The sequence below is a fragment of the Myxine glutinosa genome, chromosome 1 (assembly GCF_964187855.1).
Source record: "Myxine glutinosa chromosome 1, kmMyxGlut1.1, whole genome shotgun sequence".
In the NCBI taxonomy this organism is placed as follows: Eukaryota; Metazoa; Chordata; class Myxini; order Myxiniformes; family Myxinidae; genus Myxine; species Myxine glutinosa.
Window position 1 is genome coordinate 172,717,642 of NC_136261.1, and position 18,042 is coordinate 172,735,683.

General features: G+C 48.5%; 1 protein-coding gene across 5 annotated transcripts in view; it reads right to left on the minus strand.

The window, feature by feature from the left end:
- LOC137411728 (KN motif and ankyrin repeat domain-containing protein 1) overlaps window positions 1-18,042 on the minus strand; it is a 160,102-nt gene that overhangs the window by 135,609 nt on the left and 6,451 nt on the right. For 4 of the 5 annotated variants that reach the window (XM_078780205.1, XM_078780181.1, XM_078780188.1 and 1 more), the window contains exon 2: window positions 1,741-1,800. In XM_078780205.1, coding sequence (XP_078636331.1) covers window positions 1,741-1,768 — 28 coding nt within the window. In that variant the 5' untranslated portion in view covers window positions 1,769-1,800. Of the gene's footprint in view, window positions 1-1,740; window positions 1,801-12,475; window positions 13,578-18,042 lie in introns of those variants that run through there. The other variant, XM_078780196.1, reaches the window with a different exon arrangement.

Sequence of the window (18,042 nt, forward strand, 5' to 3'; positions counted from 1 at the left end):
GTACTTACTTTTTCCACATGTGAAATTAGCATTTATGTTTATTTAAATTATACAATGGACCACAAAATGTAAATGTGTCATGATATTTGTTATATTATATCACCTTTATCTATCAATATTGTTGAAATGAAGATCAAATAGCTGTATGTTGAAATACGTTGAAAAAGTCAAAACTTTACATGGGGTGTACTTACTTTTTCACGTGACTGTATGTACTAGTTCCTCCATTAACCTTAAATTAATTAAAACAAAATCCTCCATTCACAGTTCATGGGACAGTGAGCACAGTGTATTGTGTGAAGTGCCTTAACTTTATCTATTATGTGATTTTATCCAGCACCATGCTAATCTAGGTTTACAGTTGGCAAAATGGTGGCATCCTGTTTTGCCCTATACATTTAGTATGATAATGGGAAAGGCACTGTTATGCCGTATCGACTATAATCACGTGTTCTTGTGTATTTAGTGTCCTGTCATGTGTGTTGTTTCTTTTCTACAAAAGCGAGGCTCATTGAAGAGCAAGGTTGAATTGACAGTGGGGTAATGTGTTAACAATTGTAAATAACCAGCAATTATATTAACACATAAACAGGAAGGAAAGAGAAAGGGAGAGAGAGCGAGAGAGAAAGAACAGGAAGAAACACCGAAATAAAGTAAAACGGTCGAGTTATGAAGAGTTAATGGAGGTAACGAAGATCATGGGTCACGATTGGGGATGACACAATGTGGTGGTAAACTGCGTGCTTGAAGCCCTGGTGGGAAGTGACAGAACGGCCTCTAAAAGGTGGTTATATAGAGGGGATAAGTGAGGAACAAAGGAGTTGAGGTGTACAATCAGCCTGGATTTTGGAAGTTTAACCAAGAAAAAGTTGCTAAAAGAACAGGTGCATTTTGAAGTTGCTGTCGAAGGTTGGAGGAATGAGACCAGAGGGAGAAGAGGCGGTAATAACAGAGACCATTGACCTGCCTGTAATGTGAAAGCAACAGACCTTGTGCTCTGGCCTCATCACGGGGGATTCTGATAATGTTGAAAGTTTTAGATGCCACAGAATCCAAGAGGGACAGATGTGACTCTGGGGCACCACCCCAAAGTGAAGAGCCATACTCCATTTCGCTATGGATCATGTCTTTAGCATTTCTAATATTGAAAGGGGAATGACGGTTAGCCGGTGTCATAGCACATCTATCTAGTATAGGCTTTCTTTAAATAAATAAAAAAATGGATGGAGGGGGTTCAGAGCATGTCCAAGGATAATGTTTCCAAATATCATAATGTTTCCAAATACCAGTCCCTGGAATGTACATGTTGAAAGGAGAAAAGCATATTATTTTACTCTCATATAAACAATATCAACATGAACCGCCTTTAGAGGCAATTTTTCCCCGCAGAGCGGGGGTTGGCCTTTTTTGGGCACCATGGTCCCCTTTTTGAAGCAATGTTTTATGGCCGGATGCTCTTCCTGCCACCAACCCTGTTAGTCGCCTCTTGCGACACACAGGGAATTACCGGTGAACTGGTACTCAATTTGCCGACCTCGGAAGGATGACAGACTGAGTCAACCCCCCTGGCGTTAATTCACCGATCGACCGGGATTCGAACCCAGGATCCTAGGATCCCAAGCCGGCACCCTAACCGCTAAGCCAACACCAGGCTAAACGATATCAACATGGATTTAGCTTTTCCTAGATGATGGGCAATGTGACTTCAATAATTTTCCATACACAGCGGACACCACATACCTGGCAATAAGGTATTTGCGTGAGCCATGGTGCACACCAAACACGGCAGAAACCTCTAATCTGTAAAACACGTGGAAATGCACACACAGGCAAACACGCACAAACCAGCTTTGAGCATGAGAGAGGCCAATCATTTGTTTAACTGATAAAACTGCAGATCATTCACTACACTACATGTTATCGCTTTCTACAACTATTACAATAAAGCCACTGGAATATTTTTGCCACTGGCATACAACAAGGAACACATAGGGGCAATACCCCTGGTGCTCACCTGGTAGAATAAACAGTACACTACACTGACTAAAGGTATTTTAAACCAATTTGAATGGTTTCTAGAAGACAGGGCAGCATGTAGAAATCATACTAACATAATCATAAGACTTTAAACAAACAATAAGATACCTATTTTTCCCCTATGTATGTAGCCTTGAGATTGTCTTTGGTCCCCACAGGGGCAGCTCTACCTGGATGCACTTTGACCCCCGGTAAACCCCCTTATACCGCGATTTTTAAAAATGCCGTGAACAAACTTTAGTCACAACATAATAAATATCATTTGTGCCAAATTTGGTCGCAATCCCATTAGCGGTTTCGGAGAATTAGTTTCAAGTGTTTACAGACGGATGGACAGATGACGCGCCATCGCATAGCTCCCCTGAACTTCATTCCAGGCGAGCCAAAAATATCTCCTTTTTTTGGATTAAAAACCTATGCTCATGGAAGAGTTAGGTGACAGAGGGAAGTCATTCTATTGGCTACGGGGTAGTGGGACAACAAACAGACGCAACAAGCAAGAGAATGGACGAACATCAAACGGAGGGAGAGATAAGCAAGGAGAAACAATCACCTGAGTAACAGCATTGGGTTGTTGGGTGGTGATAGGGGTCATGGGATAGACAATATCATAGGTAGGGATGATGGTGATAAGGGAACATGAGACGTTGTTTGTACTCGTATGTACAAAGGATCAAGAATCATGGAGAAGTGAGAGAGGTTTATGTAGTGCTGTAATTTTCTCGCTCTGTCAACCAACTTCGCAGAGATAGCACGAAGTCTTGGTGAGATCCTTAGAATATGATGTGTAGTGTTTCCATCGGTGCAAACAGGATATTATGAGGCATACGAGCTGAGCCAGTCACAAAGAAAGTCGCATATACATACATGACCGACGATGACACTGGAGATGCATTTTGCTAAACCTAATGTAGAACTTTCAAAAGCAAGGTCATTTGACTTTTTTATTAGTCCCCTACCCACAGGGGACTCTAGGTTTGTTCTCTGTCCATCTGTCCATCCCACCTGTGGTTTTCTGTACTTTTTTCCATACCCTTTAACATATCCATCTGCAACTTGGTACATGGATTCATCAGCATAAGTTACAGAAGAAGTTTGAATTTGAGGGCGTTTCACCAATTTTTCAAGAAGTTATGCCCTTTTTGACCTCAGAAAATAGCACACATTATATGATAGTTTTCAACTTTCAGCAGCCCTGGCTCCACCCCACTGCTTTACATCCATTGGCTGGACAACTGGCCTGACTCCACCCCAATTCAAATTTTGCACCACCATTCCATGAAGCAGCACATATCAGTAGGTTTCAGGCCTGAGGCCTAGGTGTTATTTCATGGCCCAGTTCAATTGGAATGATCCCAGGTATATAACCGTGATGTTGTGGCGGGCACAAGGGGCAATAATTCCGTGCACCAGTGGGTGGCGCGAGCGCCCAGGCGGGGATCGAAGGCACATGACCCGCCCTTCGACCGATCGGCCACGCCCGGGGACTAGGCGTGGCCTCGGCACATAAATGCGGGCTCTAAGCTCGAGCCCGCCCAGTGCTGCAGTACGAGCTTTGGAATAAAGACTCTGTTATACAAACGCGTTGTGGCCTACCTCTCTGGCAATCGAGTAGTGTGTGCGCAGCACCCACACTGGTGACCCCGATTGGTTCAGCCGTTGCTGACCACCGAACGCGCCATGGCTACCAACGCCGTCGCAGTCAAACTCCCCGAGTTTTGGGAAGCGCACGCCGACATTTGGTTTTTGCAAGCCGAAGCTCAATTCCACCTCCGAGGCATAACGGCAGACGAGACCCGGTACTACCACGTGGTCGCCGTCCTCGGGCCCGGCACTGCCGCCCGAGTCGTGTCCATCCTTCGGCGCCCGCCGGGCGACAACAAGTACGAAGCGCTCAAACGTCTCCTCATCGCCACGTTCGGCCTCACGGAGATCGAACAGGCCGACCGCCTCCTGGACCTTCCCGCCCTCGGCGACACACGACCATCCGTCCGGATGGATTCCATGCTATCCCTGCTCGGAGACCAGCCCCCGGATTTCTTATTCCGGGTGCTTTTCCTATGCCAGCTACCTGCACGGGTACGCCTCGCGCTGGCCGGTTCCAAAATAAAGGAACCCCGCGCCCTGGCCGTAGAGGCCGACAAGTATTTCGCGGCCTGCGAAACGCGGTCGGTGTACGGTGCTGCCGTAGTGGATCCTGGCGCGGAGGCTCCAGCGTTCCCGACTTCCCTCGTGGCCGCTGCTACGCTCCGTCCACTACCGCCGCCGCCACCACCACGGCCGCCGCGGCCGCCACAAACCTGGTGCTACTACCATGCCAGGTTCGGCCGCCAGGCTAAAACGTGTCGCCTGCCGTGCTCTTTTGACGGGTCGGGAAACGACCGGCGCTCACTTGCGGCCATGAGCGTCGGCCATTCCGGCAGCCTCCTTTTCATCACGGACACCTTGTCCGGGCGCCGTTTCCTTTACAATACAGGAGCGCAGGTAAGCGTCCTCCCCGCCTCCACGTCCGACAAGCAAACCGCGGGCCGGAGCCCCGCTTTGCTTGCCGCCAACGGTACACTCATCCGCACATTCGGGAAGCGTTGCCTCTCCCTGCGGTTCGGAGGGCAGCGCTTTCAAAAGTCGTTCGTGACCGCCAGCGTGCCAATGGCACTGCTTGGTGCGGACTTCCTATTTGCGAATGGGTTGTTGGTCGACGTGAAGCGCAGACGGCTCGTCCAGGCCGAAACCTTTAGCTCACTCGCTTGTTCGCTGAGTGGCTCACTGAGCGGCTCACCGAGCGGCTTGCCAAGTGGCTTGCCAAGCGGCTTGCTGGAAGGTTCCATCCCGGCGAGTTTAGTTGGCACGCTTCCGGCAGCGGATGACTTTACCCGCCTCCTCGCCAGTTTCCTGGCCCTCACGTGGCCCACCTTCTCAGCGGTGGCCGTTAAACATGGGGTGGAGCACCATATCCCCACGGTCGGGCCGCCGGTCTATGCCCGGGCACGCCGACTCAAGCCTACGAAGCTCGCCGTGGCGAAAGCGGAGTTCGCCACGTTGGAGCGGCTGGGGATCGTATGGCGCTCCAACAGCGCTTGGGCTTCTCCTCTGCACATTGTGCCGAAGCCCGGCAGGGGATGGCGGCCGTGCGGGGACTACCGCCGGCTCAATGATGCCACCACCCCCGACCGCTACCCGGTCCCACATATTCACGACTTTTCCGCCCGGTTGGCAAACACGACCGTGTTTTCTAAGGTGGACCTCATCCGGGGCTACCACCAGGTCCCCGTCCAACCGGACAACGTCCCGAAGACGGCCGTCATCACCCCTTTCGGCCTCTTCGAGTTCCTAAGAATGCGGCCCAGGCATTCCAGCGGCTTATGGACAGCGTCTTGCGCGACTTACCTTTCCTGTTTGTCTACCTGGACGACATCCTAGTCGCGAGCGCGTCCCGGGAGGAGCACGTGCTCCACCTCCGCACGCTTTTCGAACGCCTGGGCCAGCATGGCGTAATCATCAACCCCGCCAAGTGCAGTTTCGGCGTCGCCACCATCGACTTCTTGGGGCCCCGCATCACCAGGCACGGGGCCGTCCCTTTACCGGCCAAGGTGGAGGCTGTCAGGGATTTCCCACGACCCCGCACGATCAAGGGGCTCCAGGAGTTCCTGGGCATGGTAAATTTTTACCACCGCTTCGTGCCCCATGTCGCCCAGCTCCTCCGCCCCTTGCACGAGGCCCTGCGGGGCAAGCCGGGCAAAGGTGACATCGCCTGGTCGGAGCCGATGGCCACGGCGTTTGCGGGCGCAAAGCTGGTCCTGGCCGATGCCACCATGCTGGCGCACCCGGCGCCCGATGCACCGATCGCCCTCACCACCGACGCATCTGACTACGCGGTGGGTGCGGTGCACGAGCAATGGGTGCGTGGTGCTTGGCAACCGCTGGCGTTTTTTAGCCGGCAGCTTCGCCCGCACGAACGCCGCTATAGCACCTTCGACCGCGAGCTGCTCGGGCTCCACCTGGCGGTCCAACACTTCCGCCATCTGCTGGAGGGCCGCCCGTTCACGGCTTTCGTCGACCACAAGCCCCTTGTGTTCGCGATGACCAAGGTCGCCGAGCCATGGTCGGCACGGCAGCAGCGTCACCTCTCTGCCGTGTCTGAGTACACGACGGACATCCGTCACGTGGTGGGTAAGGACAACCCGGTGGCGGATTGCCTTTCCCGGTCCGTCGTGCACGCGGTCCACCTCGGGGTCGACTATGCCGGGATGGCGGAGGACCAGACCGCAGACCCCGGCATCCAGGCCTTGCGGACCGCCGCCACGGGCCTCCACGTCACTGAGGTGCCGTTCGACGCCGCGGGCGCGGCCCTCCTATGCTACGTCTCCCTCGGCCGGCCTCGCCCCATCGTGCCCGCTGGCTGGCGGCGCCCCGTTTTCGACGCCATCCACGGCCTGTCCCACCTGGGCACGAAGGCATCCCAGAAGCTCGTCGCCGCAAAGTTCGTCTGGCATGGCCTCCGGAAGGACGTCCGTGACTGGGCCAGGACGTGCCTCGCATGCCAGCGCGCAAAGGTCCACCGCCACACCCAGGCCCCGTTGGCCCCGTTTGCGGTGCCCGAGCGTCGGTTCGACCACGTGCACGTCGACTTGGTGGGACCTCTGCCCCCGTCGCGGGGGTTCACCCACCTCCTCACCATGGTCGACCGCACCACACGGTGGCCAGAGGCCGTCCCATTGGCGGCGACGTCTGCGGCTGAGGTGGCGCAAGCCTTTATCGGCACTTGGGTTGCCCGGTTCGGTGCCTCCTCGGACATCTCGTCCGACCGCGGCCCCCGGTTCACCTCGGAGCTCTGGGCCGCGGTGGCGCAAGGGCTCGGGGTGAAACTACACCGCACCACGGCCTACCACCCCCAGGCCAATGGCCTGTGCGAGCGCTTTCATCGCTCAATGAAGGCCGCGCTTCGGGCCAGCCTCCGCGACGGCGGCTGGGTCGACAGACTCCCCTGGGTCCTGCTGGGCCTCAGGACGGCGCCCAAGGACGACCTGCGCACGTCCTCGGCGGAGCTGGTCTTCGGGCAACCACTGCGGGTACCGGGTGAATTTATCACCGACTCCACGGCTCCATGGTCCGCGGCGCAATAGCGCTCCGCCCTTCAGGAGACCGCCCGGAGGTTCGCCCCGGTGCCAACGGCACACCACGGTTACCCGCCTTCCCACGTCGCCCCGGAGCTTCGCACGGCAAAGTACGTCTTCATCCGGCACGATGCCCACCGGGCACCGCTACGGCCCCCGTACGACGGGCCCTTCCGCGTGCTGGAGACCGGGGACAAATTTTTCACCATCGACATCGGCGGTGCCCCGGATCGCATTTCCGTGGACCGCCTCAAGCCGGCCCACCTCAATCCGGACCACCCCCCGCCAGCAGCTCTGCCTCCGCGTCGAGGCCGCCCCCTGGCGGTCGGACCCCCGGCACCCCCCAGCCCTGCACCCATCGCCAGGGGGCGTTTCGGCCGGGTCATCCGGCTTCCCCGCAAACTCACCCTTCAGGTGCGCGGGAATTCTGGGGGGGCGCGTGTGGCGGGCACAAGGGACAATAATTCCGCGCACCAGTGGGTGGCGCGAGCGCCCAGGCGGGGATCGAAGGCACATGCCCCGCCCTTCGACTGATCGGCCACGCCCGGGGACTAGGCGTGGCCTCGGCACATATATGCGGGCTCTCAGCTCGAGCCTGCCCAGTGCTGCAGTACGAGCTTTGGAATAAAGACTCTGTTATACAAACGCGTTGTGGCCTACCTCTCTGGCAATCAAGTAATGTGTGCGCAGCACCCACAATGTATTATATATGTCCACCACGGTTGGCAAGCCGCTCGGTGCCCATAAGCCGTACGCACGTTTTTGCATGTACCATTGTACATAGGGTTATTACCTTCGCAAAAGCGGAAGGTTATGTTTTGATCGCTGTGTATTTATTTGTATGTCTGTGTGTGTGTGTGTGTGTGTGTGTGTATGTTATTCGCATAACTCAAAAAGTATTCAACCGAATTGCATGAAATTTGGTGGGATGATTGCTTATTATACGGGACACATTTGATTAGATTTTGGGAGCAATCGGGTCAAAGGTCAAGGTCAAGGTCACGAAAAGGTCAAAATCGTATTTTAGTACAGTACAGAACAGTAGCTGCGGCGAAGGTATGCGCTCTACCGAGTGCCCGTTCTAGTTTTTTATTATATTCAGCACCGAACGCAACATTATAGTATTATACACCACCCAAATAAAGGTATGTGTTTACTGGTGCGAAATTTTCCAGACTTTTCCCCCTTACCCTTTCACATATTGAATTTAATTTGGTAGGGGACATGTATTGCAAAGCAATTCTCCCTCTTAATTATTATTCCGTGAAATTATATTTTCTGTTTTCACCACGTCAGAGAAGGATTGCTCAGGACGACATTCGTTCCCGAGTGGTGAAAACTGAAATTTAGGCCTAGGCACTCAGGCACATTTACTCCAACTGTCAAAGGGGAACATTTGAATTTCCTCAAACAAAATCAGTGTTGTTAGTTTAAGTGTAATTTTTATTGAGCTCACCCTGGCCAGGGATGGGGAGGGGTCCAGTGAAAATAAAGGGGAGAGGTAGGGGAAGGGAATTATAATGAATCAAGTAGACAGAAATGTAAAGCAATATCGATTCATTTATTACTTTATTTCATCTTTTTAATACATTTCTCTCAAAAGGAAAAAAAAAAAATTTTTTTTAAGAATTGCAAAATAATATAGGGATGGCAATGCCAAAAACAATGCAGACAAAGTAGGGATGGCAGCATGAAAGTATGCATGGTCTATTTCTACATCTTTTTTCCTCTTTTGGTGTAATTGGCGAGTGTGTTAAGTAATCTGTTTGACTTGCAGAAGTCATCAGTACATATCGTACACATATGGCCAAATGGGTAAATAGTCTGTCCACCACGCAGTGGGAGATGGTGTTTTTCAATCGCTTGAGTGTGTGTGTGTGCGTGCGCATGCGCGTGTGCGTGTGTCCATGCCATAACTTTTTTTTACCATATTAGCTCTTGTCATCAAATTTTCAAAGAACATCTATTACTACCAAAAATACCAGTCCCCAGTGACAGGAAAAGCTAGCCATGGTGGGAGCGAGAATAATCACAGAAGATGACAGCCAGGCAGTTGTCTGAGGAAATTCAATCCGTCCTGTAGCGCTCAACTTCACCAAAGGCGGCGCTATTCAAATCAATTGCAACAGCGAAAAAGTATACCCCATCATTTTTCCTGGGGGTGGGGGGTGGGGGGGTTCCCGGTGGCTTAAGGAGCCGTTAACCTCACCTGGCTGGTACAATCTTTTACCTCTGACAAATTTGGTCTAAATTTGTCCAGGGGTGTCAGAGTGTATATGTAACACACAGACATTTATCGTTATATCGATAGATGAGAATATGGAAAAGATGTAAAACAGCAAAGTCACAGTCAGCACAAATGGGCCTCATTAGCCAGTCCTTATTAGCTCGCACAGTGCAAGATGGCCAGGTGTTGTAATTGCTTCCGGGTTTCTTTATTTACCATTTGAGCTTTTGTCACCAAATTTTCAACAAAATTTTATTATAAAAAAATGGAGAACACCGATTGAAAAAAAAAATTAGCTGCCTTTTTCATCAAGTTTAGCGAGTTCAAAGCGGAAGCAGATGGACTTTGCATTTTGAGATGCTTTACAGATGTTCCTTGTTATTGTTGGTGGTAGTCATACATAGACACAGACATGCCTGTAGACGGTTTACTGCCAAGTGTCAGACTAATTCCTGACCACCCATACATAGGCTTTTATAAGAAAACAGCATGGACGTTCATTCCTGAAGTCTGATCATTAAACTTCAGTGCATTACTAATGCAATCAGTAGTAGATCATAATCCCGCTCTTTTATCCGAGATATAGGTAGCTACGAGATATGAACTAACTTTCGTAGATTGTACATTTGTTGTACTTTTCTCTGCACGGTTTAGAGTCAATCCAGATTTAGACTTTCTAAAAGTACACCTCACTTGACACCTTCATGTTGTACGTGGGAATGTAGTTGGAGGTGATTCAACATTCATGGTTGTGCAAAAAAACTCAGACAGGTGCTATGCTTTCTTTCATATGTACCATGGATAGCTCGATATATTTTTCTGTTCACACTAATTTAGAGGAAAAATGATGTAGGGATGGAACTTGCATATTTATATGCGAGCATTTCCTCTTCATATTGTGATTTGTGTAGGTACTCCAGAAAGGATTTCCGGTAACTGAAGTGATTACTGTTCTAATTACAGTAGTCTGCAGAGAATAACTAGTAAAGGGATGCCATTTTTGCCTGGGGATTAAAAAAAGTACCAATCCATCAAAAAATGTAGACTGGATAGGATTCGTATGGTGTATAAGTGGATACTCAGTGTGGACAGAGTATAACTAATGGTATAAAGAGGGGAGTGCGGATATTTCAAGATATGAGATAAGGGAGCAGCAAGACTGTAATCCAAGGAGACCAGTTCTTATCTCAAGCTGGCCAAAAACTTGCATCTGTACTCCACAGCACAGTCAGGAAGCAGTAACCCCACCAAAGCAGGCCATGTTAGTGTCTCTGCAAATGGGGAGGAAAAAGCATGCAAAAGGAACTGTTTGTTGAGCATAAAAGCACACTTGTTTCTTTCTGGTAACTAAGTCATGGTTAGGTTAACCGGCCTGCACCATTCTTTGTTGACCATAAGGCATATGAAACTACTCGCTCTCAAATGCTTCTCTTGGTTCCTGTGTACGCAGGCCCACTCCCGAGGTGTGCTGTGCTACTGCTCAGTCTCTCAATCACTTGTGCACCAGCTCATTGCCTGGGGTGCAACTTTCTCTGCGTGACACACCTCGACTGGGCTGCTTAGTGCTTCCTGTCCAATCATCCCAAACTGCAACACATACTTGCCAGCAGTGCCCTCTGCACTGTCGTGGCATATTTGTCACAGGAGACAATAATGTGGTCCTCCTTGCACCTTGCTCGTACTTTCCTGTTGCAATTGTTCTGAGCCTCAGATCCCGAAAAGAGAATTTGTATTCATTCACCTTTCTTGTTGTTATAGTTTCCTGCCTCAGCCTCTCTCCTCACTCAGAGATTTCCATCAGGGCTCCCTCTACTGCATCCCAGGTGGTGGTACATGCATGCTGTCAGATGTGTCCTCATTTACCCGAGTTACAGTGCTATCGCTGTTGGTGACACGGCTGTTGGTGACACGGCTGTTGGTGACACGGCTGTCGGTGACACGGCTGTCGGTGACACGGCTGTCGGTGACACGACTGTCGGTGACACGACTGTCGGTGACACGACTGTCGGTGACACGACTGTCGGTGACACGACTGTCGGTGACACGGCTGTCGGTGGCACGGCTGTCGGTGGCACGGCTGTCGGTGGCATCGCTGTTGGTGGCATCGCCGTCAGTGCCATCATTGCATACTGGGCTGGCTGTCACATTTTAACTTCAAATTTCATGTTTTGCACTTATTTATTTGTGGAATAGCATGATCATGGAATGTGGAATGTGGAATGTGGAATAGTACGAATTTGGGTTTGGGCAATTTACCAGGTCATCCCTACCTACTAATAAGGACTGGAAAATGAGGGAGAGGTGGAAGGGGACGGGGAAAATTAACCCAGTGGTGCCCAAGCCGGCCAAAGATCTCCTACTGCCCCAATGTGCCCCATCTGGTGCCCACCCAGTTGAGTCAAGGAGGACAGAAAACAAGATGTCCTTACTCTGAGCTAGCCACGGCAGCTATTAATTTAATCTCCAATTGGTGTACGATGTCACAGGACAACTTCATTGTAACACGGGCTCAACGGCAGAACAGGGGCTCGAAATCGGGACCCTAAGATGTCAAGGCAGCCACTTTTAACGTGAAGGCAACACCCTCTGATTGGTCATTTCCATTTACAAGGTCAAAAATATCCATCAAAAGAAATAAAGTGAGAATGAAAAGAATAAATTAATCAAAGTAAGCTGGTACCCTGGTTCCTACAAAGTGTCTAATCTACGCAAGTGCACAGACCATACTAAGGTTTTGCGACCCCACTCTATTGCTGACATAGCTGATGGGAAGACAAACGAAGACCAAACTAGCACGGCGCTCGGTAGAGTGCATACCTCCTCCAGGCTGAACAGTTTGTTTTGCATCCCACTGATGGGCTGGATCTGGATTTGGAACTGAACCAAAATCTAATCGGCTTGTTCTTGTCACCAAACCAACTCATGCATCGACTTGTGTCATACACCGTACATAACTTTTTGAAATATCATGCTATACATCGTTTTTAGCCCTATCATTCAATGAGGAAGCATCACTTAAGAATTAAAAAAATTCTCGTATCTAGATCCGGATTCGAATCTTCACCAAAATTGACTTAGTCCTTGTCACACAACCAACCTGCCCACCAAGTTTCGTCCAAATCTGTCCACAACTTTTTGAGATATCCTGTTGACAAACAGACAGACAGGGGTGAAAACATAACCTCCATCCACCTTTGGAGGGAGGTAAAAACAGGGAGGGGGAATAGAAAATTCTCCGTCACACATCATACACATAACTCAACGCGTGCACACATGAATGCATGAATGCAGCTGCCATGTAAACCAGTAAAAGCCCATGTGTACAATAACAAATTCCTTAAAACAAGAAGTAGGCACATTTATCTCGAGCTGGCAGGACTTTTCACACTTGGCAATTTGGGTCATTGTTTTTGGGTTTCTGTTTGTTATTACTTGAAGCATTTTCTCAAAATATTGATCCTTTGTTTATGGTTTTTAATCCAAGCTGCCTTTTATTGGTTCTTTACTAAAGCATAGCTTTCTCAAATTATTCTTACGAGCTAAAAATCCATCCATACTCATGGGTTAATTTCATTCAGACACTTTTACATCGATGACATGTTTTATTACTACGAGGTGGCATTATGTCATACATAGTTGCAGAGAAAGAATTGCGACCTCCCCCAGCTGAACCCCCAGGACCATGCATTGTATTTACCATCGAAAACCTTCCCGGACACACATATCTCCCTCTGGGGCCGAACCACTCCAGTAGAACCAGCAGTTTTTAACTCATTTTGCCCAGCGGTTCAAGAGTGCATAGAAGTCAAACAAACATTTCTCTAATTATATATAGTAATTGTTTGCTTTTACTAAAGAGAATTTGTCACCTTACTTTTCTTGTTCTCGGTGGAATTTGAGTTATTTTCAAACATCTGGCTTGATTTTCCTTCTGTTGTTTGTTTCATGCCACATGTTTATGTGCCATCATTTATATTGTGAATTTGTTTGAAGTGCCAACTGCCCTTAGTCCTAATTCACTTGTTTCATTGCCCATCTTGAAGCTGATGTTATACGCATTTAGCGTCAGAGTCGCTCTTTTTATTTAATTTATCCATACTGACTAAGCTCACCTCCTCAGCAGTGATCAGCAGGGCAGAGACAATGCGTTCATGTGTCAGACAACACTTGTTACTAACAGGTCATGCAGCATTTGCTGCTATGGGACGCAAACTGTGCCTTACTGCCCTATCAAGTTAAGGGGTTTCATATATATATATATATATATATATACATACACACACACACACACACACACACACACACACACACACACACACACACACACACACACACACACACACACACACACACACACACACACACACACACACACACACACACACACACACACACACACGGCATATATATTTTTTCTTGACGGGTTTACTTTCTGAACTCAGTATATCAATCTGGTGAGTTTCTTTTACCCTTTGGTGATGTCTTGGTTGAAAGAACCATGTCACTGATTGTCTTTCGCAGCAAGAAGTCAATAACAGGATTATATCACAGGTGGCGTGACAAAATGCAAGGACAGGTACATTTGACGATTGGCTTCACAATCGGGTATATAAGGGTTGTTGCGTTCTGTATTAGTGGAAAACAACTGCTGCACATCTACAAAAGTTATTGCCGCTTCCTCTGGAGATGGTCCGTCAACTTGACAATGCTGTTTGTCATGGAATGGTGGCTTTACGAAATTCTGGCATGAAACAGCGTGCTATTGCTCGGCAGTATGGCATCACTCAAGGTCAGGTGTCAAAGATCCTGAAACGAAATGCTCAGAGGGGTGTCCCTACTCCAATACCAAGGCCAGGACGTCCACGCAGAACCACAAGGAGAGATGATCGCCAGCTGCACCGGATAGTCTGCAATGGCCGTACCAAGTCAGCTAATCGGCTTAGGGCTGAGTGGCAGCAAATGACAAATGTGCCTGTATCCAGAAGGCTAGTCAACCAACGACTGGTTCAAGCAGGCTATCGTGCCAGGCGTCCCCTGAGAAAGCCACGCCTGACCAGGCAACACAGCCAGCGCCGATTGCAGTGGGCCAGAGAGCACCGTCAATGGCAGCCAGGACACTGGAATCACGTGACCTTCAATGACAAGTGTAGATTTCTGGTCTATCGTCAAGATGGCCGCGTCCGAGTGCGCAGACAAGTGCATGAAGCCCACAACGAAGATTGTATAGTGCCAAGAGTCCAAGCTGGAGGTGGTGGGGTGACTGTTTGGGCTGCCTTTCATGCAGGGGGCAAAACTGACCTGGTTGTTCTGAATGGAAACCTGAACCAGTTTAAGTACAGGGTCATTCTGGAAGAAACATTGCTTCCATTTGCTCGTGCAGCCTTTCGAGGAAACTTTGTCTTCCAAGATGACAATGCATGGCCTCATCGTGCTCGCATGATCCAACACTTTCTTGCTGACCGTGGTGTAGAGCATATGGAGTGGCCTGCCATGTCCCTGGATATGAATTCGATAGAGAACTTGTGGGCAGAATTAACGCGTCAAATCGACAACTTGGACCAGCAGCTGACCTCTGTGCGTGAATTGCAGCAGACTATTGTCACTGCATGGCAAGCAATTCCTGTCCAAACCTTGGCAAATCTCGTGAACAGCATGCCTCGACGTCTACGTGCTCTCCTGAATGCTCGTGGGGGTTACACGAAGTACTGAACTGTAATTTTACTGTCCATAATCCCAGTCATAATTTAGCTTTTGTTTTTGTTGAAAATTTTTTTGGCTAATGTGCAAAATAAAGAGATACTTCTGGAAAACGTACAGAAGTTTAACACAGTACTGTCCGTGAATTGAGTTCGATATCAGTTTACATCACTTTCAAGGATCAATTTATTTGCTTCGAAATGTCAAATGTGGTTTTTGTTTCTTTTAGAGGTCACATTAACAAAATCTAGAATAATTTCAAGATAATTCCAATGAACTTTAGGTTCTAAGTCATCTTGAAAAGTAAGTTCACCCCTACAAAAAAAATATTCCATATTAAATGCCAAGTATGTATATATATATATATATATATATATATATATATATATATATATATATATATATATATATATATATATATATATATATATATATATATATATATATATATATAAGCCGAAAGCACCAGGCATTGCCCAGGTTCTTTTTGAATGAATTTACTACTATAATTCAGCTTTTACTCGCGGCCGTAGAAGATTGACTACTATAATTCAGCTCAGCTTTTAATTGTGAAATGGGCCCAGCTCGGCCGAAGCGGCCTCGACCGGCCTCGCCACCGAGCCTATAACCTTCCCGGGGCCCGGCCCAACATTTTTAGTTCTTTTTGAATGAATTTACTACTTTAATTCAGCTTTTACTCGTGGCCGTAGAGGATTGACTACTATAATTGAGCTCAGCTTTTAATTGCGAAATGGGCCCACCCTGGCCGAAGCGGCCTCGCCACCTAGCCTAAAACTTTCCCTGGGCCCATCCCGACATTTTTTGTATTAGAGGTTTCCTCCTATCTTTCACCGTTCAGGAGATTAGCTTGCGCAGACAAACAAACAAACAAAAACTTTCTTTTATATATATATAATAGATATATATATATATTGTTGCAGATCTCAGCGCCGGCCTTTTCCCCTTACCAAGGGGGGATTAGTCCCCTTGTCTTCGACCAGCCGACGGGACCCGGGACCTATGACGTCCTTTCCGGACAGCGTTAAATAGGGTTTTAGGACTAAGAATTCGCTATTACCCAAGTACAAACGCTGCCCAGAAACGAGGAAATACGCCCCGCCCGAATCACGGGTGTTGGTGGATACGCCGAGCGGTAGCGAACCCGTGACCCGGGCCGTTATAAATGACTAAACCCGATCCAAGCGGTCCGTAATCGTGCCACGCTTACCCAATGGAGGAAATCACTGAAACGGTCGAATTTGGAAGAAAGGAATAACACGATTTATTTACACTTTGTACAATAAGAATAAGAGGAAGAAAACACAGTGCAGCCTTAAACATTCTTAACTTATCCCAAGACAAACAGGCCCGTTCGCTCTGACACACTCACACGGGGTTTGCAGTTGACCAGGTCAGCACGTCCAGGAATGGCATCCGGGCAGCTCTTCCTCCGGGTCCCCAACTCGCACCGCGAAGAAGATGAATAGACGGCAGGAGCTCTCCACGTGTCGTTTGGCGCGCACGGTATTATTACAGGGCGAACGGTAGGGCTGGCTTTGGCGGTTACACTTGCGGCTCAGCCGCATACGTAATAAGCGGACAGTTCAATAAAAGCGAACAATGCGCTTCTCAATCAATGGCCTCAAAACTGTCGTGTGCACGCCGGTCCTCTGAGTGCTCCAACAAGGGCTTGGCTTCAGTCCTCCCAATACAGTTCTCTTTCAATTCGAGCGCCTGCCCCTCCCTTCTCATAATTCAAGTCAGTCCTCGTACCAGTCCTCTTCCAGCCAGTCCTGTCCAAGGGCTTTGTGCGCTGGCTTATATAGCCTTGCCCAGCGAGCCCTCTGGAACTTACTATATGCTCTTTACCACGCCCTATCAAGCCATGCCCTCCGAGCCCTGGTTGGCTGTTGCTCTTACCGTCATTGCCTTCTGACGCGCTGCTTGACGCGGCCACACCTCGACCCTCGCGCTCCTCCCTCTTCTTCGGCCTACCTCATGGTACCCGACTAGTTTCGAGCAAAACCAAGGGCAGCGAACGCTGCTGGTAGCCAAAGTGTAACAAACTTGAGGGATGCCAAATGGGGCGCGGGATCGAGTTTGCCCATGATGAAAATGAAGGGTGGCCGCAAAATGAAAGGACCTAAGCTCAATTCTTTACACAACACAGATGTCACTAGGGAAATGGCCTACTCGTACACATACTATGACATAACTAATTCTAATGGGCCTACGTGTTGCTTGTGGACTAACTATGGGGGCAAACCTTTAACGATGTCATATGTACAATCTCAAAACCTCAATATATATATATATATATATATATATATATATATATATATATATATATATATATATATATATATATACAGTGCCTTCAGAAAGTATTCACACCCCTTGACTTTTTTCACATTCTATTGTGTTACAGTCTAAATTGAAAATGGATTACATTGAGATTATTTGTAACAGATCTACACATAATATCCCATAACGTCAAAGTGGAATTTCTATTTTTTCATTTTACTTTGTGAAATGATCTGAGGTTGCCTTTGGTCAGATTCTCCTTCTAGATCATGGGTTCTTAACTTGGGGTACCTGTACCCCTTGGGGGTACGAAACCTCCAAGCTGGGGGTACGACACACGCCACCCCCAAAATAAATTTCAATTCAAAAATAAGGGTATATAAAGAAGAAAAAAAAGGGTTAAAATGTTTTGTTTAAAAATTGCAAGGGTTTGGGTTTTTTTTAAAATAATAATTTGAATCGAGTTTGAATCAATGCAGCTAGACATCTTTTGGTGTGCACAACTCAAAACGTTCCCATAGTTAGCAGAGAGCTCTGGAGATCCTCGTGCCATTTGCGACCACCTATTTTGTGCGAGACATGTTTTTTAACACTCCTAAACAAAGGCCAGGAACCGCTTGGATGCAAGTGACAACATGCGTGTGGCTATTTCAAAGAAAGAAC